This window comes from Cibotium barometz, chromosome 9 (genome assembly GCF_041138505.1).
Source record: "Cibotium barometz isolate CiBa-2024 chromosome 9, ASM4113850v1, whole genome shotgun sequence".
NCBI lineage: Eukaryota > Viridiplantae > Streptophyta > Polypodiopsida > Cyatheales > Cibotiaceae > Cibotium > Cibotium barometz.
In genome coordinates, this window is record NC_141054.1 from 8,218,180 (window position 1) to 8,240,491 (window position 22,312).

Below are 22,312 nucleotides of genomic sequence, written 5' to 3' on the forward strand. Positions count from 1 at the left end.
CCTATCAAATTGGGTGAGACCAAAAACAAAATGGTAAGTGTGGAAAGAACTCCATAATGGTATCTATAAATCAATTTTCATAAGAGATTCCACAATCTTGTTTTGCTCAGGTTTATCCAAAAAAGGCTATTGGAACCTCTACATTTTGTCCACTCAGCACTTAAAAAAAACTACTACCACACTCAACAAGAAGAGAAATATATTTATGCACATAGAACTTGGATCAAGAATGCTGGCAACAAGGAAAAAATTTATTGAAACGCATGTCACTACTCTACCATGAAAACCATGACCTAGAGGGAAAGTAGGGTTTGTGTAACTTATCACATTACCAAATCCAAGTTTTAGAACAACGAAACACGCTTGGATCATATAAAAATGATTTCAATTCAAGGTCTCAAAAAAATTGTGAATTGGACCCTCTACGCTCTTACCTTTCTTCATTTTAGAACTTGTTTTTCCCTCTCTAGATCCTTAATTTTGTTACCAAGAATGTAAGTAGTAGAGTTTTTATCATTTCACTTATGTTTTCCATATTTCATTTACTTGGAAAGGACCTACCTATAGTGTAAAATTATTAAAAACTTCCTTCAAGTGATAATGAATAGGATGAAAAAGATAGCACCATACATATGTATTTTCAAGGGTGGTATTTTGTACAGCCGTAGCCTTGAAGGCCCCTCAAATTATGTAAATTCAACTCCAAAGAATGTCTTCAAAAGAGATTTTGGGAGCCCTTCCTTCCCCCACAACCTCTTGCGCAAAAAGGCCTCATTAAAGTGACCGTCAATGTGATCTCAGTAATGGCACTTTTCAAGGCCATTTTTTAATTAACAGAGCTACCCGATCAATGTGCACCAATACCTGGGCGCTGCATCCTCAGGCGTACTGCAGCGACTAGCTCCACAAAAACCCTATGCAGAACTCAATTCTCCGTGCACTGACGAGCTCCACCAGATCCCTGTTAAGGCCCAATTCTTGCCATATTGACATTCTTCTAACCCCCTTTCAGCAGTTTTATTAATCTATACACTTGTTTAAACTAATAGAAATCATGTGCATACGTGCATGCACATGTGTGTGTGCCTGTATGAAGACTCCATGGATGCCACTAAACAGCCATGGACAACTATGGATAAATCTATACTTGCATTATACCTTTTTGATAGTATCCCATACTTCAACAACGGGGAAAGTGTAGATCTTAACATAGGAGAAAATGTTACTCTTTTTGAGAAGAATAATACATGTTACACCAGACTCAGCAATAAGAAGCTTGGGATAGCATTGTAGTGTGAGATGATATTTTTACAAAGTGTAACCACAGTAATTGTGGCATGTTCTTTGGTTGATAATGTTGCATTCCTACACGACGATCAGGCTGAACCATCCTATTGTTAGCGATTAACAACCACGACCTTCCAATAGTTAGTCACCTTTGATAAAGAAGATGCACTTGCATGGCTGTAAACTAGCTTGCAAAGCACTTGAGTTACCAGAAAATGGGTGACAGACAACTGCTTAGTATTCACCTTGAGCTCAATCGGCCAGCTTTTGCATTTGAAATTTCTTGGAAGACAATACCCTCCACTCTGAACTCAGCTTTACGTTTCTTTTCTCCAATTGGCGTGTCTCCGAGCCAGCATCCTTCTAAGTTTTGACAATAATTAGTTTGATCTCCCATGTTCATTACCAAATGAACAGCTGTGGGTGTAAATAGAGCTACTTTCTAGACATGAACAGAAAAATACTACAGGACTAGGTGTGGAAGAACCATAGCTATTTACAAGATTCGATAACCCCTCTAACTGTTTCATGAGTCTCAGCAGACAACATGTTAAGAGAGAGGTGGAAAGCCTGCATAAACAAAAGCAAAGCCATAGAATACAGATTAGAGGGGGCTTCCAACTGTACAGCTTTTTATATTCAATCACAAAAAACATATAGCCAAAGCACCAGAACAGATACAGACCAAACACATAATTTGAGATCTTTTGAACTTGATATCAACAATTATGGTCACGCACATTTTGTAGGCAGCCCATCAAGTGGGAGGAGGGAAGATGGCCCCCACAACCCTCAGCAGATCCAAATCAGACCACTTTTACATCCCTATTGGCCAATTTATCATAGCTTTTCATCAACAATGCCTAGGAGGCTAGTGTACAGCAGATACAAATTATTAGGGCAATTGTCATGCTGCTGATAAGGGACAACAAGATATTTCTAAAGAGGGAAAAGAAATTTTCGAGAATATTGCCTTTATTTGATGCTGTGCATATGGCTCAATCAAAGTAGATGCCAACAACGAGCTCTTTTTCAAGGGGGAAAAGAACTTCACGTCATGATGAGCCAAGCAAAGTGCATGTCATTTTCTTGATGGCTGGTTCCAACGATGTGCAAGAATTTCACAGCTTTTTTGATGCTCTAATACAAGTTTTGGAGCATTAAGACTGAGGAAGACAAGTTATTTTTCTCTACATTGCACATAGTTTGATGATGAGCCAAGCAAAGTGGATGTAATTTTCTTGATGGCTGCTTCCAACAATGTGCAAGAATTTCACTACTTTTTTGATGCTCTAATACAAGTTTTGGAGCATTAAGCCTGAGGAAGACCAGTTATTTTTCTCAACATTGCGCATAGTTCAAGAAGCCCAAGAATTGACATCATCAATGCCCGTGCTTAGCCTCCTTTGAGGCCCATGGAGACTCAGTCCTGTGCAACAACAGCATGGTCAACGAAAATCCTTTGAAATCTGGAGCAGAATTGCGATCATCCACCTATGACTAGAAATTGCTAATATCGTGCATGACTTTTGAACTGGTGGCACAACATTGGTTGACACTACAGCTCACTGTGACATGTCCCATTGACACTTACCATCAAAATTAATGTTTTCTTCATGGATATGGATGCATAGAGCAAGGAGGCAATCAATACACGTGGCAACTCAGCTCCATGGAGGGGAGCGATAATCAAAAAAGGGGGGGAAAGGGTGTTCTTCTCCCCGGGCTGGCTGCTAGGAGAAGGCTACCTCATCACAGGTGGTCTATAATGCCAGGTGGCCTCACCAACACTGTCAATGTGAAAAAGACAATGAGGCCAAATCCGCAGGAAGGCCTCAAGGTGGCTCCGCATGCGATCGGAACCACCCTGAAGCTTCCCCCAATGTCCATGGAAGGTATGAATGATATCGAGCCACATGCTATACGGACTCTGCTTCGGGGTGAGAGTGCCCTCGATTGAATCGCTATGGCAAGCTCTCCAAATATGCCACGCAACAATACTACTGCAAATCTCCTATCTCTAGCGAGAACCAGGAGTCCAATGATCAGAAGCAAGGAGCTAGAACTGGGACCGTGGAGATGTGTTGATGAGACGCCTATAAGCAAGTTTTGGAGCATTAAGCCTGAGGAAGACAAGTTATTTTTATCAACATTGCACATAGTTTGAGAAGCCCAAGAATTGACATCATCAACGCCCATGCTTAGCCTCCTTTGAGGGCAACGCATCACCCAAGGTCTCTTGATGAATATGTGACACATCAAGACCAATTTGAGTAGTGGTGGGTGGCTGAATTTCAAGAATTTCAGCATTATGTCATGGCTGTAAATGAGCCAAAGCGGCCTCTACATCATCGGCATGTGACCTAAATAAAGGCAGCAATGTATCAAAGACATCATCTAGTCCAATTGATGACTGTTTTTGACATGACAGCAATGGCTGAGATGCAAACTCATCAAAGGTAACATCGCAAGACACGATGAATCTGCCTGTAGCGGGCACATAAAGTCGATACCCTTTGCTTTCACTGTTGTAACCTGTGAAGATACATTTAATGGCCTTTGCATCAAGTTTGTCTTTGTTGGGCTGGTACATGCACATAAGCCAGACAACCAAAGACTCTCATACGAGTAATCACTGGGAATCTACCATTCCAAGGCTCATAAGCTATCATAGATTTCAAAGCTTTAATGAGATCAGCATTTCAGCACATAGTTGGCACACATGACCACCTCAAGCCAAAATCTACTTGGCGAATCCTTGCTTTTGAGCATACACCTGGCCATCTCCATAAGAGTACGATTACGTCTCTCAGCAACATCGTTTTGCTAAGGAGTATAAGATGTAGTATATTGATGAGATATTCCACGAGACTGCATAAAAGTTGTGAACTCATTGGATAAATATTCCCCCCCTCGATCTGTACGCAAAGTGACAAGCTTATGGGCCACAAGCATTTTCAGCCCAAGGGTAGAAAAGCACGGAAGAATGCAAACACATCTACGTTAGCTTTCAAAAACGGTAAAAACAAATTCACTTTGAAAAATAGGCACTACAATGGTGGCGTAGCCGGCGGATGGGTGCTGCTAGGGCGGAGGAGGTGGAGATGCCCAAATCAAAAAATTGATTTGGAGCTTTGTTAATTAGAACCTAGACGAGTCTTTTGGCATAGGGGAAATGGCGGAGTAGTGGGCGGAGCAGCCACTGACACCAGGCAGCAAGGCAGCTAAGTGGCACCATAGTCACAAGAAACGTTTTTGAGTTTTGAAACGTTTCGAGTTTTGAAGGTTTTTTTTCAAAAGGTTTTGTCCGTCACCTACAAAACCGCAAGTTTTGGAAATATATACATATATATGTGAAATTTTAATTTACATATACATGGTAGAGGGAAGAAAGAGAAAAGAGAAGATCAGGGTAAGGAGGGCAAAGAGGGGGGGGAGGAGGAGGAGGAGAAGAGGGGGCAGCAGTGGCAAATGCTCATTGCTTAGAGGGCACAGGGGACAACAAACAGTGGCAAGGGGCACAGGGCGCAGATGTGGGGCCTCGGCGCAGCAACATAGAGACTTACAGAAAACAAAAAATGTGAACAAAACGTTTTGTCAAAGGTTTTGAAGGTTTTGAAGGTTTTGTAGAAACGTTTTGTCACAAAACGTTTCGCAAGTTTCGCCAGACCAAAATGGGTTTTTTGGTGACTATGGGCGGCGCTTGGCAGCAACTGCAAGAGTTGTATGGGCTGCAAATTTAAAAAGCCAACAGCAGATCGGTCCAAATCCATGTACAGGTAGCAAGACGACTAGCTAAGCTGGCTCTGATACCAATGTTGGGTATGGGGGAAGTTCTGCAACCACACAAACACATGACATAGCTTGAACAGAAAACATGAGTGAAAGGGAGAGAGTGTTGGAAAGTTGTACTTGTTGATGATGAAATGAGACTAAAAAGTACAACATATGAGACCTAAGCCTAAAAGGCCAACACACTGGAGTGTCCCACGGGGAAAAAACCCCTTGTCCAATCAGGGTAAAAAGTGTTCGTGGATAGATCGTGTTCACACCAAACACTTCCCGAGAGAGTACCTAACATGGCCTCCACTACCAAATCTCCAATCTGTCACCACCCTCGTTGGGAATCAAATGAATTGATCCTCTAACAGCCTCTCCAGCATGGATCCCATGGTCATAATCTCATTGAAGGCACCTTTGAAGGAAAGAGGAAGCCCCTCCTCTCCATAGTTTTTTTCCCACGCGTCCGCGTTGAATTTCGGACGTCCACCCACGCCTGCATCTGCCAGCGTACGGAATGGTGAACCGTACGGTGCCCTAAAAATTGGGGTTTTCGAAAAACTTTTGGTGCCGTGCTAATTTGACGTGCCGCGTGTACTCCTAATGCTTGGTAACACTCTAATCCAAACAATTTCAACAAAAAACACATAATTAAACTAAAATTAATAATCTTAGATCTATGTTTAAACTAAAGAGAGCTAACATTCACTAAGAAATGCATTCTCTTGCATTGTTTGATGCAATGCATGCAAACTAAGCCTAATACAAACTATGTGCAAGCCTTGAGAACATGAAAAATCACAAAAATAACAGTAAAAACAACAAATTAATATAAAAATTAAGAAAAAAGTATTCTTTGTAAAAACAAAAAAAAAAAGAGAGTTGTTCTACACTAAATCTCACAGAAATCACCATCAAATCCATATCTTTTTCATGGAAAACCACTAATCAAGATAATGGGTTATGAGTAGATTAGAGATAAAACGATGGAAAAAGCCAATGGATGGCTCCCTGGCAGCGGCGCCAAAAATGTCAAGGCTCACCCTAACCCTCCTTGAAACACATACAAAAAGAGATTACCTGGTGAACCACAACAGGATCTTTCCAATGGCCGAGCTCGTAACCCTTGAGGTCTCCAAGCTCTACAACTCCTTGAGTAGCAATTCCACCGCGTCTCCCGTGAGCGTTGTCACACTGCCACCTTGCACTATGGGTCCTCGTCTATCCTCTCACCTCACTTCACTCACACACACTCACTAGCATGCATTAGGGAGAGAGATTAGTAAGAGGATTAGCAAGAGCAAGACTCAATTGCACAATGGGAGAGTATATTGTATTATGAGAGAAATTCACTTATATACATGGCCATAAGTATTCACACTCACTTAAACTATGACCGGCCAGACACTTTAGGCTCATAAGAGGCCTAATGCTATTACAATGACTACTCTCATAATATATCCATGAAGTATATCACTTAGGACTTCATCCTAAGTGATATACTTTACTAGCATGCATTAGGGAGAGAGATTAGCAAGAGCAAGACTCAATTGCACAATGGGAGAGTATATTGTATTATGAGAGAAATTCACTTATATACATGGCCATAAGTGTTCACACTCACTTAAACTATGGCCGGCCGGACACTTTAGGCTCATAAGAGGCCTAATGCCATAACAATGACTACTCTCATAATATATCCATAAAGTATATCACTTAGGACTTCATCCTAACTTGCTACCACACGCTCTTGAAGCCCGAATCGCCATAAATACTCCGTCACACCATTACGGGCGCCCGTCCAAGTTGTAGCTTTGGACACTATTGCTTCATATCTTGAATGTATGACCCTTTGGTGTATCTACCATGACTCCTTGATGTAAGATAATGGCGGTATCTCTTGTTAATCCTAGAATTCGATTAACACCCTTCTTCTTGCAGTAATAGCAAGATCGAGGTGACTTTTGCTTCTTTTCCTCTGTCAAGAAAGCCTGCTCTCCTACTCCGGTTGAGCTATTGTCGATAAAAATAAACTAGCCTCTATTCTTGTTTCTTCCAAGATCAAGGAGGATGCTACTAAGACAAGAGTTAAGTTAGGTTGATTTGAAATAACTCACACACATGCTCATAGAGAGGAGACATACTAGACAATAGCACAAAGACTGCCTCTTCCTCGTCAATATCTAGTAAGTTCGTCGATTAGACTTCTAATGTTACTAATATGAGTAGCAACATTAGTCTCATCATCTTTTTCTCCCCGATACAAAATTTTTTTTTTGGAGAAAAATCCTTGCTACAACATTTGTCAGCCCAAAGATTGCCTTGAGTCTAGTCCATGCTTCATTTGAGATTTTTGAAGAGCTCACTTGTGGAATTTGACTATCACTTAACCCATTGATGATGAAAGAGAGGGCTTTTCTATCAAGGACGGTTCATTTTGAAACTATCTCAGAATCCCAAGCAGTTGGTTTTCTTTCTATTCCATTGACAATTCCCCACATATCTCTATCAATTAAAGCCACTTCCATCTTAATGCTCCAAGTGTGAAACTTGGATCCATCAAAATCTCACTCATCAAAATACCCTCCCATACTAGTAATCATGGTGCACACATAGTACAAGGAAACCTTTATATTTGGAGGGTTGTACAAAGAGATATGAGACAGTGTCCTGACACCATCCACCCTAAGTCAGTGCGGATTAGTGCATTTTATTTTTTTATTTTTTCTAGGTTTGATCTTTTTATATTTTTGATTGGATGACTCTGCTGAGTCTACTGATCTTGGCATTACACAAATGCTTTGTCACCACATAGGATTACCCTTCATAATTTTTAGGGCATACAATGGATTTTACAAAGAGTAGCTCAATGGTTGATCACAAAGGCTTTGTTTTGAAAGGGTGACACTTCACAAAAAAAGGGATCCAAACACTAAGGTTGGAAATATGCAACCTGCAATGGTTCAACAAAAAATAGAAATGCTGAATGATGTTGCTGAGAGATCAAAAGATGTGGGCCCTCCACGCTTCTGCTGTGCCTGAAAATAGAAGTTTTAAGCTCCCCAACACATAGACGGCCCGCTCATGCACGTAGCTTAAGTGATTCTACTAAAAACAGAACATGACAGCCGCCTGCCTCTCAGTTCTGTCAGGTAATACACAATATATAGTTTGGGTCTTCTAGTTGAGTAAGTTTATGCATAGTCCGGGAAGTGAGCTTTGGAAGGTTGGCCAAGCAAGTATTCCGATACTTGCAGGGCACTCAGTCCCTTGGGCTATTCTATTCTAATGAGGTTGATATTCAGCTACATGCTTTCAGTGACTCCAATTGGGCTGGATGTTATGACACGCGACTATGCTAGCGGCTTTTACTTTCATCTTGGTGATTCATGTATATTATGGCTCAATAAAAAACAATCGACGGTGACTACCTCTGCACATGATTTGGGGATTGATCACATGATTTCTGCACATGTTCACATCATTACTATAGGGGAGATTTGTAGCCATTTATATGGTAGTGATGTGTGGACATAGGCTTATAATGAGCCGGGGTAAATTTTTCCTTCTTAAAAGGTTCTTTCCGCCAAGCGTGTGTAGTATGCACATCCTTTTATGAGAGTGTGTAAGTGACTTAATCATGCCACTTCACTCATCCTTATTAATCTACATGTGTTGTGCTTCCTTACATCTCTAAGTGTTCCACTAGCCTTTACTTTTTGACTTTCTTCCAATTTATAAATCCCAATTTCATACTTAAGTCTCAATTACTCCTAATTTCGCACCGTTTGTTGAAAATTTTCACAATTTCTTCAATTTTAAACTTTCTTTTAATTTATAAGTCCCAATTTCGTACTTTCAACCTCAATTGCATCTTATTTCACACCTAATTGTTGAAATTTCCTACATCTTTCGTAATTTCTCACTTTTTATGAATTCAATTTGACAATATCGCTTCAAAACCTCTCCATTGCGTCCATAGAGACGAACCGAAACGTAAATAGACGAAATGTTTCTTCTGACTGAATTTGCCTTGAACGGATGGAACCTAAAGGTCATGAGTGTTGGGTCTAAGAAAGTAGTTTTCTCTAAGAAGGTATCTGAAGGAACGCTTCTCAAAATAGGGAATAAGGAGAAGGAAGGAGATTTTGAGCTTTGTTTTGCTGTTGAAAATTGCCCTACGTTTCTTGATCATATGATTTTTCAACTTAAGTAAAAGCCTAGGGGTGGGTTTGTCTTGTATTACCTTCAAAATTACATGTGTTAAAATTGGATCTTGAGGTCCCATAGGGTGTTAAGAATATGTTGATCTCCATCATGTGTTGTGTGGAGAACCTTAGTGTAAAAGGTTATATCCTTAGGAAGGTATAGATCAAGGACTAGCTAACCTTGGATTGTACATATAATTTAGGGTTGGTATATGTATATGAGGAACATGTGGTGAAGCTTGATTTGGTGTTTCCTTCTCCTCCTGTATAACCATCACCTAGCTCTTTGTGAGAATACACTCATTGTATTGGATAGCCATTGGGCTAGTTGTACCTCTTGTGGTAATACATGCTTAGTGATCCTTTTGTGGAAGATAAGCTCTTGTATTGTCTTAAGTGAGCGTTGTTTTTGATTCTTAAGATTGTGTACTTTAGTGATTAAGTAGCCAACTATGGTAGAGACAAGCTCGCTTAATGCTTGGTCTCTTTAAGTGGCTAACCAAGTTTAGTACTTGTTCATAGGATTGGTTCTATTATCTATGAGCTTTGTGCTTTCTTTGATTAAGTTTGGGTTGCCTTAAGCTTGGTGCTAGGCTACCAAACTCTAGTGCTTCCTTCCATGGGAATTCTTTTCATTCATTAGTTGTGAGAGAGGGCATCTTTGTGAATGTGGGTATACATCAACCTTGTGAGCTGTTGGCACTTGGGAGCTCATTCCTTTATGTGTCAAAAGGGTGAGTGGATTGTGGGAGTGCTTAGCTTAGTTGGCATTAGAATTTTTTCAATACTCTTGTGCATTGCTAATGAGTCATTCTCATTGGTAATTAGTGCTAATCTCTTAACTTTTGCATTCTTCAAAGTGGCATTGGTGTTTGCATTAGAGGTGTGTCCACTCTCCATTCTAGTGGCAAGGATATAGAGCTAGAGAGAAGCAACATTCTTTGTGTGAGATTAGTTCTTCTACATTGTGGTAGAGAGGGAGGCATCATTGGGAGAGGAGAGTTTATGAGAGTTCCTTCTTTCATTCTTTGTGAGAGAAAAGTGTTGGCACATTGCTAATTGCTTGAGAGATAGAGAGGTTGCATTTCGAAAAATCTAAGTAAGAGAGAGCCTTTCATCATTTCTATGTGAAAGAGGGAGAGAAAAGCTCAAGGTCTATGTATTGGCAGCTTCATGTTGCGCTCATGCTCATTGATAAGTGAGACTTCACTCAAGTCACTTGAGCTCAATGAAATGAACTTGGTGACCTCTGATGTAGTCAGAGAGGAAGAGAAGGAGCAGGCAACAAGGCCTCCACACAACAGAAGAAAGGTGGCCATTTCATCTCTGAGCTCTGCGTGAAGAATAAGCAGCAGCAGCCCGATTCCTCCATGTGGGAGGTGCACCACTATGTGAGCATTGTTTCAGCAGCAAGCAGGCAACCACAGTGCATCCGGTGCAGCACCTCTGTGCTCTGCCTACCTCAGGGCAACACGCTGCTGGGCATCCCGGCTGGCTACAGTAAGCATCACAGCTGCGCCACAGAGTACGGCCGTAACCCTACTGCTCGGTATCAAGTCTAAGCAAGCCAACTAGCATCAACGGGGTCTTCATAAAGGGCGGTATCAAGTCTAAGCAAGCCAACTAGCATCAACGGGGTCTTCATCAACGGCATCTTCATCTCTGATAGGCAGCCATGTGTGTAATTGTATGCAGGACCTTGGTGGGAAACTTGTTTAGCACATAACAACCTCCAACTAAAAAACACATGCAACCTGCCATCTCTATGAGAGAGATGTTCTTCCTCTCAGCCACACCATGTTGCTAAGGTATGTAAGTCACCGTGCATTGATGTTTTATACCTCTTTCATCCATATATGCATGAAACCTCTTTGGCATATACTTTTTGTTTTTGTTTTTCAAGCTAGGATCTGCATAAAACTCATTTGGCATATACTCTCTCCCTCGATTTGTACGAAGGGAGGGTTCCAACTTTACATGCAGACACTTTTCAGCCACAGAAACAAAGTGTCTAAAGACCTCTGACTTTACCTGCAAACGGATACACCCAAATGTGCCTGGAGTAATCATCAATAAAAGTCACAAAGTGGAGATATCCCCGGATCAATGGTGTCTCATAAGAACCACATACATTAGTATGTGTAAGCTGTAATTTCTGCACAACCCTTACTGATCCATCTTTCAGGAACGATGCCCCTTGCATCTTGCCTAAAATACACCCATCACATACATGTTTGACGGAGGCCTCAAGATTTGGCGACTCTGACACCATCTCTTGCCTTTTAAGGTGCAACAAACTAACGAAATTCAAGTAAACAAAGCGAGCATGCCATAGCTCCACGTCACTCATAGCATGAATGGTAGTAATTGAACAAGCATTACATGCCAGTCTCTCATTGCCTGTCCAACTTGTAAAGCCCATGGCTTAGAGAGCCAGATACTACAGTGATGTCTCCATCACTCCGATCATGAAGTGTACACTTGTCATCAACAAATTTGACCACAAGGCTTACCCTAGCAATGGCAAAGACTGACAGCAAGTTCTTTTTAATGCATGGCACAAACAAGACTTCTCCGAGACTGATTGTCCCACCATTTGCAGCAATGAGCACAACCTTACCAGCTCCTTTCACTGGATATGAGAAGTAGTTTGCACATGTGACTGTGCCTCCTTGAGGAGCAGTCTCAAGGGAGGAAAACAAACCATGCTGAGAAGTAATGTGCTTACTATCACCACTATCAAAAGACCAAACATGTTAATCTGTCTCACTGACATGTATACATCATGGACAGAAGGATCATAACTGCACTGCACAATGAAGCCAAACATCTTGTGCATAATTCGTTGACTCCTCCTTTTCATCGCTTAGTGCTGATGCATAAGCCACATCCATGCCTGGCTCTTTTCTTCTTTTCCTTCTCAAGTCCTTTTTTGCATTCATTGATATAAAGTCATTGATATAATGGCCATATGCCTTTCTTCTTAGGCTTATCACCTCCCTTCTCGGCACCCTTACCAGAAGACAAGGCTACTTCTGCCTTCAACTTATAGCCGCCTTGAGACAAGGATTCGCCTTTACTTTCTTGACTGGCAGCAAATGCTTGATCTACCACACACATACTAGTTCGGTTTTCCAGGATTTCTCTTCTTGCAAGAGCACTGCAATCAACTCATCAAACGTAAGTGCATTAGGATTATCCTACATCATAAGCCAAAGTGTGGATGTAAAACCCTAGTATGAAATCGGTAAAGCTTTGGGAAAAGTAGACACCAATGACATGTTTGGATAGGCCCAATCAATAGATGCAAGCTACACTCTGAGATCTTTGATCCTTGTGTTAAACTCATTCATCAAGGCTCTCTCATTCATTTGCTCGGACTCTAACTACTTACGTAAGTACGCCACACATGTCTCATTACACACCTGGTAAAGTGCAAGCACATCCTTAGCCTACTTGGCAGGTTTTTTTTTTCAACTAGCCCTTGGCCCAAGATTCTCCCATAGTTACCAATTTTCACCGTCCATAGGCGGGCCGTCCCCGCAAACGCTTATTTATCCACCCGTAGGCAATGCCGTCGAGAAAGCACCAAGGGGAGTTTTGAACCTAGGACCTCTTAGTCCTAGGCAAACACCACCACCACTTGAGCTATCACCTCATTGGCCCTACTTGGCAGTTTTACATGAGCAATTATTAGAAATAATGCTCCTTCTCACAAAAAGTGCCACCAATGCATGTGCATGTGCATCCCTGTCATCCCACTTGCCTTGTTCCGCTGTGAGGAGTATGGAGACGAATGCTACAGTTACATCCGAAGTAATTGTACTATCCCACGCTGGCAAGGCGAGATAGGGCATGCCTGGCGACACAAGGCATGCCTTAATGCCAATAACAACATTCCAAAGTCCTTAGGGAACCATACATGGTGCATCATACAACGGGTAGTTGGTCCCATTAAGCTAATGTTTAGCAGAAAGCATCCCAAATACGTCAATGCTTGCCATTTTAGCCTACAGATAGTGAATCTCTAACACAAAATGCAAATATCCCAACCACTTGCAAGTACTGTCAATGCCCACTGAAAGCAACCGAGATGGCTACTAGCAAGAGTATAGAGTGTAGAAATGTTACTAGCAAGGATGCAAAAGTCGACGACAATGCTGATGAAGCTATTGATAATAAGCTCAAAGATGTGATGTCTAATGACGATGGAGAAGCGGCGATGACGGCCCCGTAACACTTACGGAATATGCACACAATAAGCTCGAAGATGTCAAATGATGCTGGAGAAGCGGCGATGACAGCCCCGTAACACTTACGGAATATGCACACAATGTATGCACACCAAATTTGTGCTACTGCACTGCAAAAACAAAGACAGTTCGAACTGATCCTCCCCCGAGATGTCTGTGGAAATCTTACAGCATGCAAACGGGTCTCGAAACGCGCCCAAAAGTTGCCAAAATCAATTTGAGACAATCAGAAGAGCACCTCGAGGAGATGATGACAAGAGCATGGAGGCGAGAGCCAAGAGAACCTGCTTTGATACCAATTGTGTTACAAGCCCACGAATCTCCTAAACACAAAACACAAGTGATTAGTACAAACCCCTTAAGAGGGGTGCAGGCTAGTTCACCTTCACAACAGTAGGTTCAATGCTTCTAACCATCCCCGAGCCAAGGGCTGAGGCTTGACTGCCAGAAATCCATGCGAGTCTACTCCATAGAGGCTTCAGCATCCCAATCTATGCCACATGCATGGCTGGAATCTTGGTCGAATTCTAACCAATAGTGACGTTATGATAGTGAGGTTACCCGTATTAGCTTGCTTTCTCCTAATCCCAAGGCTCCCCTAACCTTGCCAGATTAGGCCACTAATGTCCACGATTAGCACTAGGTACGTACAAATTGTTGGAGTGGAGACTTAAGGTAGCAACAAGTTTTTTTAATCAAATTTCGGAAGATCTCAATTTTGGACGAAATGGTGTTTCAGTTGTGAATGTTGTGTGTGTTTAGTTGTTTCGTGTTTTTAGGGGACAAAACGGCGGGTTTTCATGTGACTATGCTGCAAACTTCAGTAGTACAATGTATAAAAATCACAGGAAGGTATGGTGTGGCATATTCTCACCTCACCAAGGAAGCTTGGAGATGGTGGTGGAGTGGCTTAGATAACAATGCTCTAACAAGCATTGTCAACTATGCTTGGATAAATCTTGAAACCAACCTTTGGAACCACTTTCTTCCCTACCAATATCTTGAGCAGTTCAAGAACTGATATGGTGACATTTGACAAGGTATTACTGAGTCTCTTTTGCATTACTCGCAGCTCTAGCAAAAAACCTCAATTAGTGTTGCAGCATTACAAAACAGCCAAGGATTCTTGCATAGCCTAGATGTTCATATCCGACAGGATGTGCAGGGTTTACCCCTTACCACATTCTGATTTAAGTTAACCCATTATTTCTAGCTATGGATGATCAAGGCAAGTTCAAAGATACACCACCACAACATATGCAATCTGACCTAAGATTAACAGACCATAAAAACTAAAAGAGTCATTACCAAGAAACGCTCAAGCACAGGCACAAGTGCGCTAAGGTTCCCTTCAGGTAGATGTTGTGCAATTGCACTGCGCACGGTTAAGCTGTAAAAAGCACAAAACTCTGTGTTAGGCATACATAACCAAAAAAAACATATCCTTCACTCATTATTAAAAGAAACCTACTCTTTGAGGATTAATGCAACAAGCACAGTTGATAGTGAACAAAAACGTTAGACCAAATTTTGTATAGAAACTAAGTGAGGAAAGGTGCTGTAAACCAGTCCCAGGAAAAGGGCAGCCCATGATAAGAAGGAAGCCTTTAAAGCCTGGAGACAGCTGTATAATCACTTATGTTTAATGATTTCCCATATGACAACAGAAATGCCTGCAGCTATGGCACCCCTATAAATCAACAGTCATTTTGCTAGAAAAGCCATAGGTAGTGGCAATGCCAAGTGTATACCTTTCTTTCGACAAAAAGGCGAGCAACAAAGCTGAGTAAGCTTCCAAAATCATGTCCTCCGCTTCCTGCTGTCCTTGCTTGAAGCTACTCTCAGCATCAATCTCGCCTCCAGTTGATTCAATAGCTCTACCGGTGCCTTCTTTGCTTAGGAAAATGGAGCATAACTGCGTGATGACGCCATGATCTCTTTGCACAACGCTACCATTTACAGCATGGTAAGAACCCTCAGTGTTCAAGGATACAAGTCGTCCTCTGCCACCAAAGCTTTACCAGCATGAGATTTGACCCAAAATGAGAGTACTGAAGCAAAATATCAGTTAATATCTTGCTCTGGCAGTAGTCTTATTCAAAAGGAAGTAACAGAAGCCTATTTAAACCAGCAGCACGAAAGATAAACCTCTCTCTCTCTCTCCAAACTGTAATGTGATGCAAAGGACTGACCTGTTTCTGGTATCTTTCTCCACGAGGTTCACCAACACACCAAGAACAACCACAAGAAGATCCAAGTCTTGGTCTTGATCATTACCATTACTCTCCTGTGTGATACTCTTATTCGCTTTGTCCTCCCCATTTCTTTGATGGACTTCGGGAGAAACAGCTTGAAATGAAGGGAAAAGCTTTGCAATAAGTAGAGCCACAGCATCCAATCCACCGGCAGCAGCCACTTGTCGACATCCAAGATCATTGTCATTTGTGAGATTCATAAGTACCTGTATCCCATTTTATTGTAAAAACAGGAAAAGGAAGAAAGCCATGATTTGTTCTGCTATTTTCTATAATCAGCCAAATACACTCACTTTCACAGCTGATAGCAAGCAATCCTCCAGCAGGTTCTCATGGGGTTCTTCACCTGGTCTTTCCATCTCACCACTCTCCGTCACTACACTATGAGCAGATGTATCAATAAAGAAATCCCTGTTTGTACCTGGTTGGCACTTATGTCTCTTCAAAACCTGCGTCTTTATACTGTCTTTCTCAATGCTCCCATCCAACTCATCAAATTCAAAGCTTCCTTTCATTTTATGTCTTTCCAAGCTTTGTTCTGATGGTGCTCTCTTCTCACTTGCTGCTGGTCCTGATACCTTACCTTCAAACCCTAAAGACTTTTTACCTTGTAGTTTTAAAGTCTGCAACTTTTGGAACTTTACAAAATGCACCCCTGCATACACAATCACCATATGATATATAAAAAGTAAGGCTTCAAAGAGTTCACACACAAGCATGTTTCAATGCAGCTCCTGCACAAGCATGCCTTTTGCACTAAAAATTCAAGTTTCCTTTTCAAGACTGACTACATAGTCAAATTCAATAACAACTTGGACCATTGTGAGACAAAGACTCCTTTCCCTTCAAATCAACTTTAGGATTTCCATCTCTGCTTCCTGTGACATAAAAGAAGCCACCATCGCCCTTTCAGAAAAAGGACTCTCTCTCTCTCTCTCTCTCTCTCTCTCTCTCTCTCTCAAAACTAGAACAAGCTCCAAATAGTTAATTGCACTGATGCAAGAGTGCCTAGATTTGCACTGAGTTCTAGACTGCCTATGGATGCCTAATCCAAAAAATATATCTGAGAGAAAGCCCAAACAAAAATCCCAAAGTACCTCGTTCACATGACTGCCCTGACCTCCGATGACAAGGTGGTGAACCAAGTGCTAGTGTGAAATGCCCCTTTTTGCCGGTTGTGCTTTGCGAAGGAGAACCCTAAAAAAAGGACAAACTGCTGGCGGCAGTGGCACGTAGTGGTTGAGCCGCCCAAGTGGTGGCGAGCACCGGTGGAAACATCGAATGGCCAAGTGGCAATGGTTCTCTATGCAATAGAGCTGCCAGCAAGATGAGCGGTGCTGCTCCCGTGGCTTGGTTCATTGTCCAGTAGCTCCACCGGCAATGGTAGCACAAACAGGCAGCGGCAACTGGCAGCTAGCAGGAAGGCTCTGGTACCAAATGTTGGGATTAGGAGTTCGCTCCACCGGCGATAGTGGCACAAACAGGTGGCAGAAACTGGCAGAGGCGTAGCTAGCAGGGTGGCTCGATACCATAGGGCACGAGATTAACTTGAAAGGTTAGGCATACTCATAACATCCCTTTACAAGGTATATACGTATGTTGCCACCACATATGCCACATGTCAAACCATGATGCCAAGTGTCTCTAAGAGGTGTCACCTACATACATCATTGCTTACATAAGATCCTCTTAAGAGGTTGTTCCCACACACAAAAGAACCCACACACTAGCGGTTGTAGAACCCTTTCTTAAAAACTTAGAATTCTAAGTTATTAGGTGCCAATTTACACAACCACCCAGCCATTCGGTCCCCTGTGACAGGTCATGCAGTATGAAGATCAGAGATGATTAGGCATGTATTTAGGGGAGCTTCACCATCACAGACAGCTCATGCTTAGGCAGCAAACCGAGAGACGGTGTCAGTGAGGCACCTCCCAGACCTCCATCACAGATTTCTTTGGGTCACAGCCACCGACTTCCTTGGCCCGACAGAAGCAGCAATAGGACCAGCCACGTCCACGATGGCCTACATGGACACGTGATCCTTTGGCACCACGTACACGGGGCGTCACTACCAAGTGTGTGCAATCCCTTCTAAGAGCCAGACGGCGTAGATGTCAGAGGCCTCATCCCTTCACCTGACAGCTGCACATTCATGATCTCCTTTGGCAGTATAGTGAGCTGCCATCACAGAGGAGAGATGTTATGGCTATTTTGAGTTCTACTCTAGAGGAGGATGGTATCACTGCATGACCACACATTGTCACAATGTAGCATCACACGGATACTTTTGCTTCATAGCTGGTTTTGCACAGATTTTATTTTTCCATGATTCAGTATTTATCATGGATATATTGTATTACCTTTTTGGTCTTGTAGACCCTCTGGGTCTTTTGAAGACCTTAATATCTCTCTCTTTCTCTCTGTCTCACCCCCCCCACACACCCCCCTTTTCAACTGATATCAGGGCCTAGGAGAAACTTATGAGTCAAAACTCAAAACAGGAAAAGAAGTAAGACTGCAGTTGCACACAGCTGTGTAAGAAAAATACATCCGAGTTCGTACCATATGATGTGACTTCTTGTTGATGTCTCCTTGCCAAAATGAAATCTGGTCAAAGCCAATCAAAACAGACATAAGCAAGGCACACATTGCATACAAGACAAGTATGGACCAAATTGGTGGCCTAATTATTTGGGGGGGGGGGAAAAAAGACCATTCTCGACAATAGAAGGTTAACTTCAAGGAAGCCAATGGAGTAGCACCCAAACACATAAACTGATTATACCAACCAGAAATTATGTTGATGGTACCAACAACAAGACCAATAAAAGTATGTGGTGAATCCCCAGTATTCTTCGATACAATCATGTCCAATAAATGCTTCTGCAAAAGAGGGTGCAAATCATGAGTAGGGATAGAAAATATCACAAGCTGCACTACAAACTATATTGACAACTTGATGTTGTATTAGCCATTGACTAGAAGAAGTCAAGCACGCAAGTGGTAAGATCACAAACCATTCCAAATCAGAATCGTGCTGAGAGCGCCACACCCCCCCACCACAAAAGCCTTGCTTCCTGCACCTTCACCCTGCCCTTGCATGTTCGCTGACATCACTTCGCCCTCGCTGCGCCCCAGCCTCACCTTACGTACTGCCCTTGACTCTTCACCAACATCAGCTTCGCCCTCACCCCCCGCCATCGCTACACTCCACGTGGCCAGCCGTCCCCTCTTCATTGTATCCTCTGCTTGCATACCCCCCACCCTCCAACCAGCCTTGCCTCACGCACCTTCATGCTGCCCTTGCCTCTTTGCCATCATCACCTTCGCCCTCAACCCCACCATTACTGCGCTCCTGCCTTCATCCACCTGAGGGGTCGCCCCAAAGAGCGCGAGCAGCAGCTGCATCCGAATGGGGACATCTTTAGGCGGCTACCGCCACAAAGGGACAGCCACAACTCCCCATCGAAACCGACCCCCAAGATGATCCGGCAGATGGAGACCCTTGTCGTAGCCCGCCGGCTCAGCTTTTACCATGAAGCTAGCTTCATGGAACATTTGCGGCCTGGGAGGAGCCCACTTTAGGCGAGGCACCCAGCGGATTCGCGCGGAGCTTCAGCGAGCCCTGGTAGGGGTCGCCATTGATGTTCTTATGATCCGAGCACCACCTCATAGTCAGCCGCACCCACTGTTGCAAGAGGATTCTCCCATGCAGGAGTCATACTTATTGGTCCCCACCTTTTGGCCCCCTAGGGAACCAGAGGGGAGTTTGCATTTCAGTGAGCGAAGCCATAGCCTCCCAGATTGAGGATTTTGGCACGATCGTACCAGGCCGCATTCAATGGGTGATTCTTGGTGTTGGGGAGACCAGCCTTGGGCTTCCTCAATCTTTGGCAGCACCATCAGCAATCAACGCAGATCCCTGACAGCCTCATCCAGGACCCCATCATCACTAGACGGATTAAGGGGATATGGTCGTCTTACAACTTTACCCCCAAAAGAGCCGTTGAGGACCTTGACAGTGCCCTTCAAGATGTCTCTTGCAGTCATCATCCCAAGACACTTCAAGCCTTTTGGGAGCAGGAGCGGAGTTTCCGATCCCCCTTTAGCGCCTCCAACAGCTCGAAGAGCCCATGGGTAGGCGCCTAGATGGAGACAACATGTACCGCCTTCAAGGCCTTGGAGGAGCAATGGATTGAGTATCGATATCATGCGAGAGCTTCCTTTTGGACCCAAGCACGGGATCACGTCACCAGAAATTTCTTTACTGCCTCGAGTCCCCACTTCTACCAAGAGGGGGTGCACATCCTTTAGAGGCTGAATGGTTTCATAGCCTCAAAGCATCAGCACATCAGGGAGGTGGCTTTCACATATTACAGATCTCTCCTTATAGCTAACCTAATTGTCCCGCAGATGGAGGAGGCTCGCCAAAGAGTGGCAGCATGTTCAACTGTGTGTTTCAGCCTGCCCTACTTGTGTACCTGGACGGCCCTTTTTCAAGTAGAGGAGTTAGCCGATGCTGTCATGACTGTGACTTGATCTCTCTAACTACTCTTGATTAGCCTTCGAAAATTGAAGGTACACCAATGAAGGGTCACACCCTATCACATGGGTCATCACTAAAGGACACATCTCTTCAAAGAGACACATCTATTGATCAAAGGACGCATCTCTACGTCCAAAGGACATAACTATTCAATTCAAGAGTCACACACTTTCGTCAAGGATGTGCTTCTTCATTTGTAACTTTTCAGGCACTGTTTAAGAAGGCCTTGTGTCTCAATGCAACACAATATAGCTTTCCGCTCTAAGCATCTTTATTTTCAGTGTTATATCTCTAATCATGTCTTATAAATTACTTAATCGGCTGAGAAGTCCTCACGGTGGTATCAGAGCAAACACATTCCAACCTGTAGGATGCCCACAGCAAACCCTAACCCTGAAAATCAACCAGCCTTAACCCTAAAATTAGCCTTAGCAAGGTTGTATGGAAGAGCGAGAGAGAATGAGCCATTCAATTTTTGCCCCTTTGCCCAATTTTTCTTGATTTTGCCCTTTCCCCCAAATATGGGGTAGCTTCTTCTACACACAAAAACCACGATGGAAGGCTTTTAGTTACCCAAGTGCCCACACGCAAATGATCTGGCTCCTTCTTCTCACTTGCGATTTGCACAAAATGCATTGCCAGAGGCCGCACATTGGTGTGTCGGGGGTGACTTCAACATGCTTGAGGACCCGGCTGATAGGGTGGGAGAAAGTCATGTTACAGTGCACGGCACGGAGCTTGCAACTTGGGAGCGATTTTGCATGTCACTGAGGATCAGTGGCTTCAAACTCCTAAGTTGTCTGAAAAAAAAACGCTCGCTGAAGCTACGCCCCGTCTCCTGCCTGCGCGACCTGCACACCAGCACCCCCCCGCCATTGCGCTTGCTCTTGCGCCCCCCTCCCTCATTGCTCTGCCCACCACCCTTCTTTCTTCCACCCCTTCACCTGCGGAGGCTATGAGCATGTATTTGACGGCAGAGGAGGTTGGTTTGAGAGGACTTCAGCTCCCAGTCCGGGGGGAGGACTTGCTAGATGCTGAGTTTGCAAATGATACGGGCTTATTTTTGCATGGCCAAGAGGCCAATCTTCTTCGGGCAGAGCAATTGCTCCAGGTTTTTAGTGCAGCTTCGGGAGCATTGATCAATTGGCGCAAGACAGTGGCCTTTTGGAACAGTAGTGCTCCCACTCCAGCATGGAGCCCGGACCCCGGTTTTAGATGGATTCCTCCAGGCACAGCAGTGCGGTATTTGGGATGCCAGATTGGCCTAGATTTGTCACCTGAGCAGCAGATTGCCCCGCTTCTTCTGAGCATTCGGAGGAAGCTTTTGTATTGGAGTACAGCTCGACTATCCTTGGCTGGGAGGGTGGTGGTGGCAAATCAGGTGCTGTTAGCGACCATGTGGTACATTACGTCTTGCTGGATCTTCTCGAGCTCTTGCATCAGCCAGGTACAGAGGCTGATCAAGAACTTTCTGTGGTCTGGGCGGGACGGTCAGCCAGCTCGGGCAAAGGTTGCATGGGCAGTTATTACACTTCCGCTGGCTCACGGAGGTTTGGGCATTATAGATCCAGTCGATCAGAGCAGAGCCTTATTGGGGAAGCTTATTGTTCGGGGGTTGCTTTAGGCGGTGAGCCTTGGAAAGAGCTCCTCTTGCAGCGGCTGCAGGCTCGGGCGCCCCCAGCAGGGGGCACTTGGGCACCAGAGATTCGCTGGATCTTCATAGAGATGAGGAGGACAGGCCTCAGTAGAGGATGGGAGGACAGATTTGCTTTGAGTATCCTGAGAGCTTGGGAGCTGCTGAGACCGGGGCTCTCTCAGCGACCTCCTTCTTGTGTTGAGGAGCGGGACAGCCGCTCATCTGGAGCCCAGCGGTTCGCACAGAGCAGGGTCATATGCTGGGTTCTCGGCCTCGTTTAGCCTGGGGGCCTTTAGCGGCAGGCCCAGCTCGTAGTTTTGGAGACTGGCAGGCCTTCTGCAGTC

General features: G+C 43.8%; 1 protein-coding gene across 7 annotated transcripts in view; it reads right to left on the bottom strand.

Moving 5' to 3' along the window:
* Positions 1-1,210: 1,210 nt before the first annotated feature.
* LOC147635225 (wings apart-like protein 2) overlaps positions 1,211-22,312 on the bottom strand; it is an 87,707-nt gene continuing 66,605 nt past the window's right edge. Inside the window, exons 6-14 of one of the 7 annotated variants that reach the window (XM_086802445.1) lie at positions 18,576-18,669; positions 18,349-18,393; positions 16,625-16,661; positions 16,077-16,437; positions 15,721-15,989; positions 15,280-15,531; positions 14,837-14,918; positions 13,767-13,851; positions 13,503-13,638 (exon numbers count right to left, since the gene is read on the bottom strand). In XM_086802445.1, the coding sequence (XP_086658571.1) occupies positions 13,631-13,638; positions 13,767-13,851; positions 14,837-14,918; positions 15,280-15,531; positions 15,721-15,989; positions 16,077-16,437; positions 16,625-16,661; positions 18,349-18,393; positions 18,576-18,669 (1,233 nt within the window). In that variant the 3' untranslated portion in view covers positions 13,503-13,630. Of the gene's footprint in view, positions 1,858-13,502; positions 13,639-13,713; positions 13,852-14,575; positions 14,603-14,836; positions 14,919-15,279; positions 15,532-15,720; positions 15,990-16,076; positions 16,439-16,595; positions 16,662-18,348; positions 18,394-18,575; positions 18,670-22,312 lie in introns of those variants that run through there. The other 6 variants (XM_086802440.1, XM_086802441.1, XM_086802443.1 and 3 more) reach the window with 6 other exon arrangements.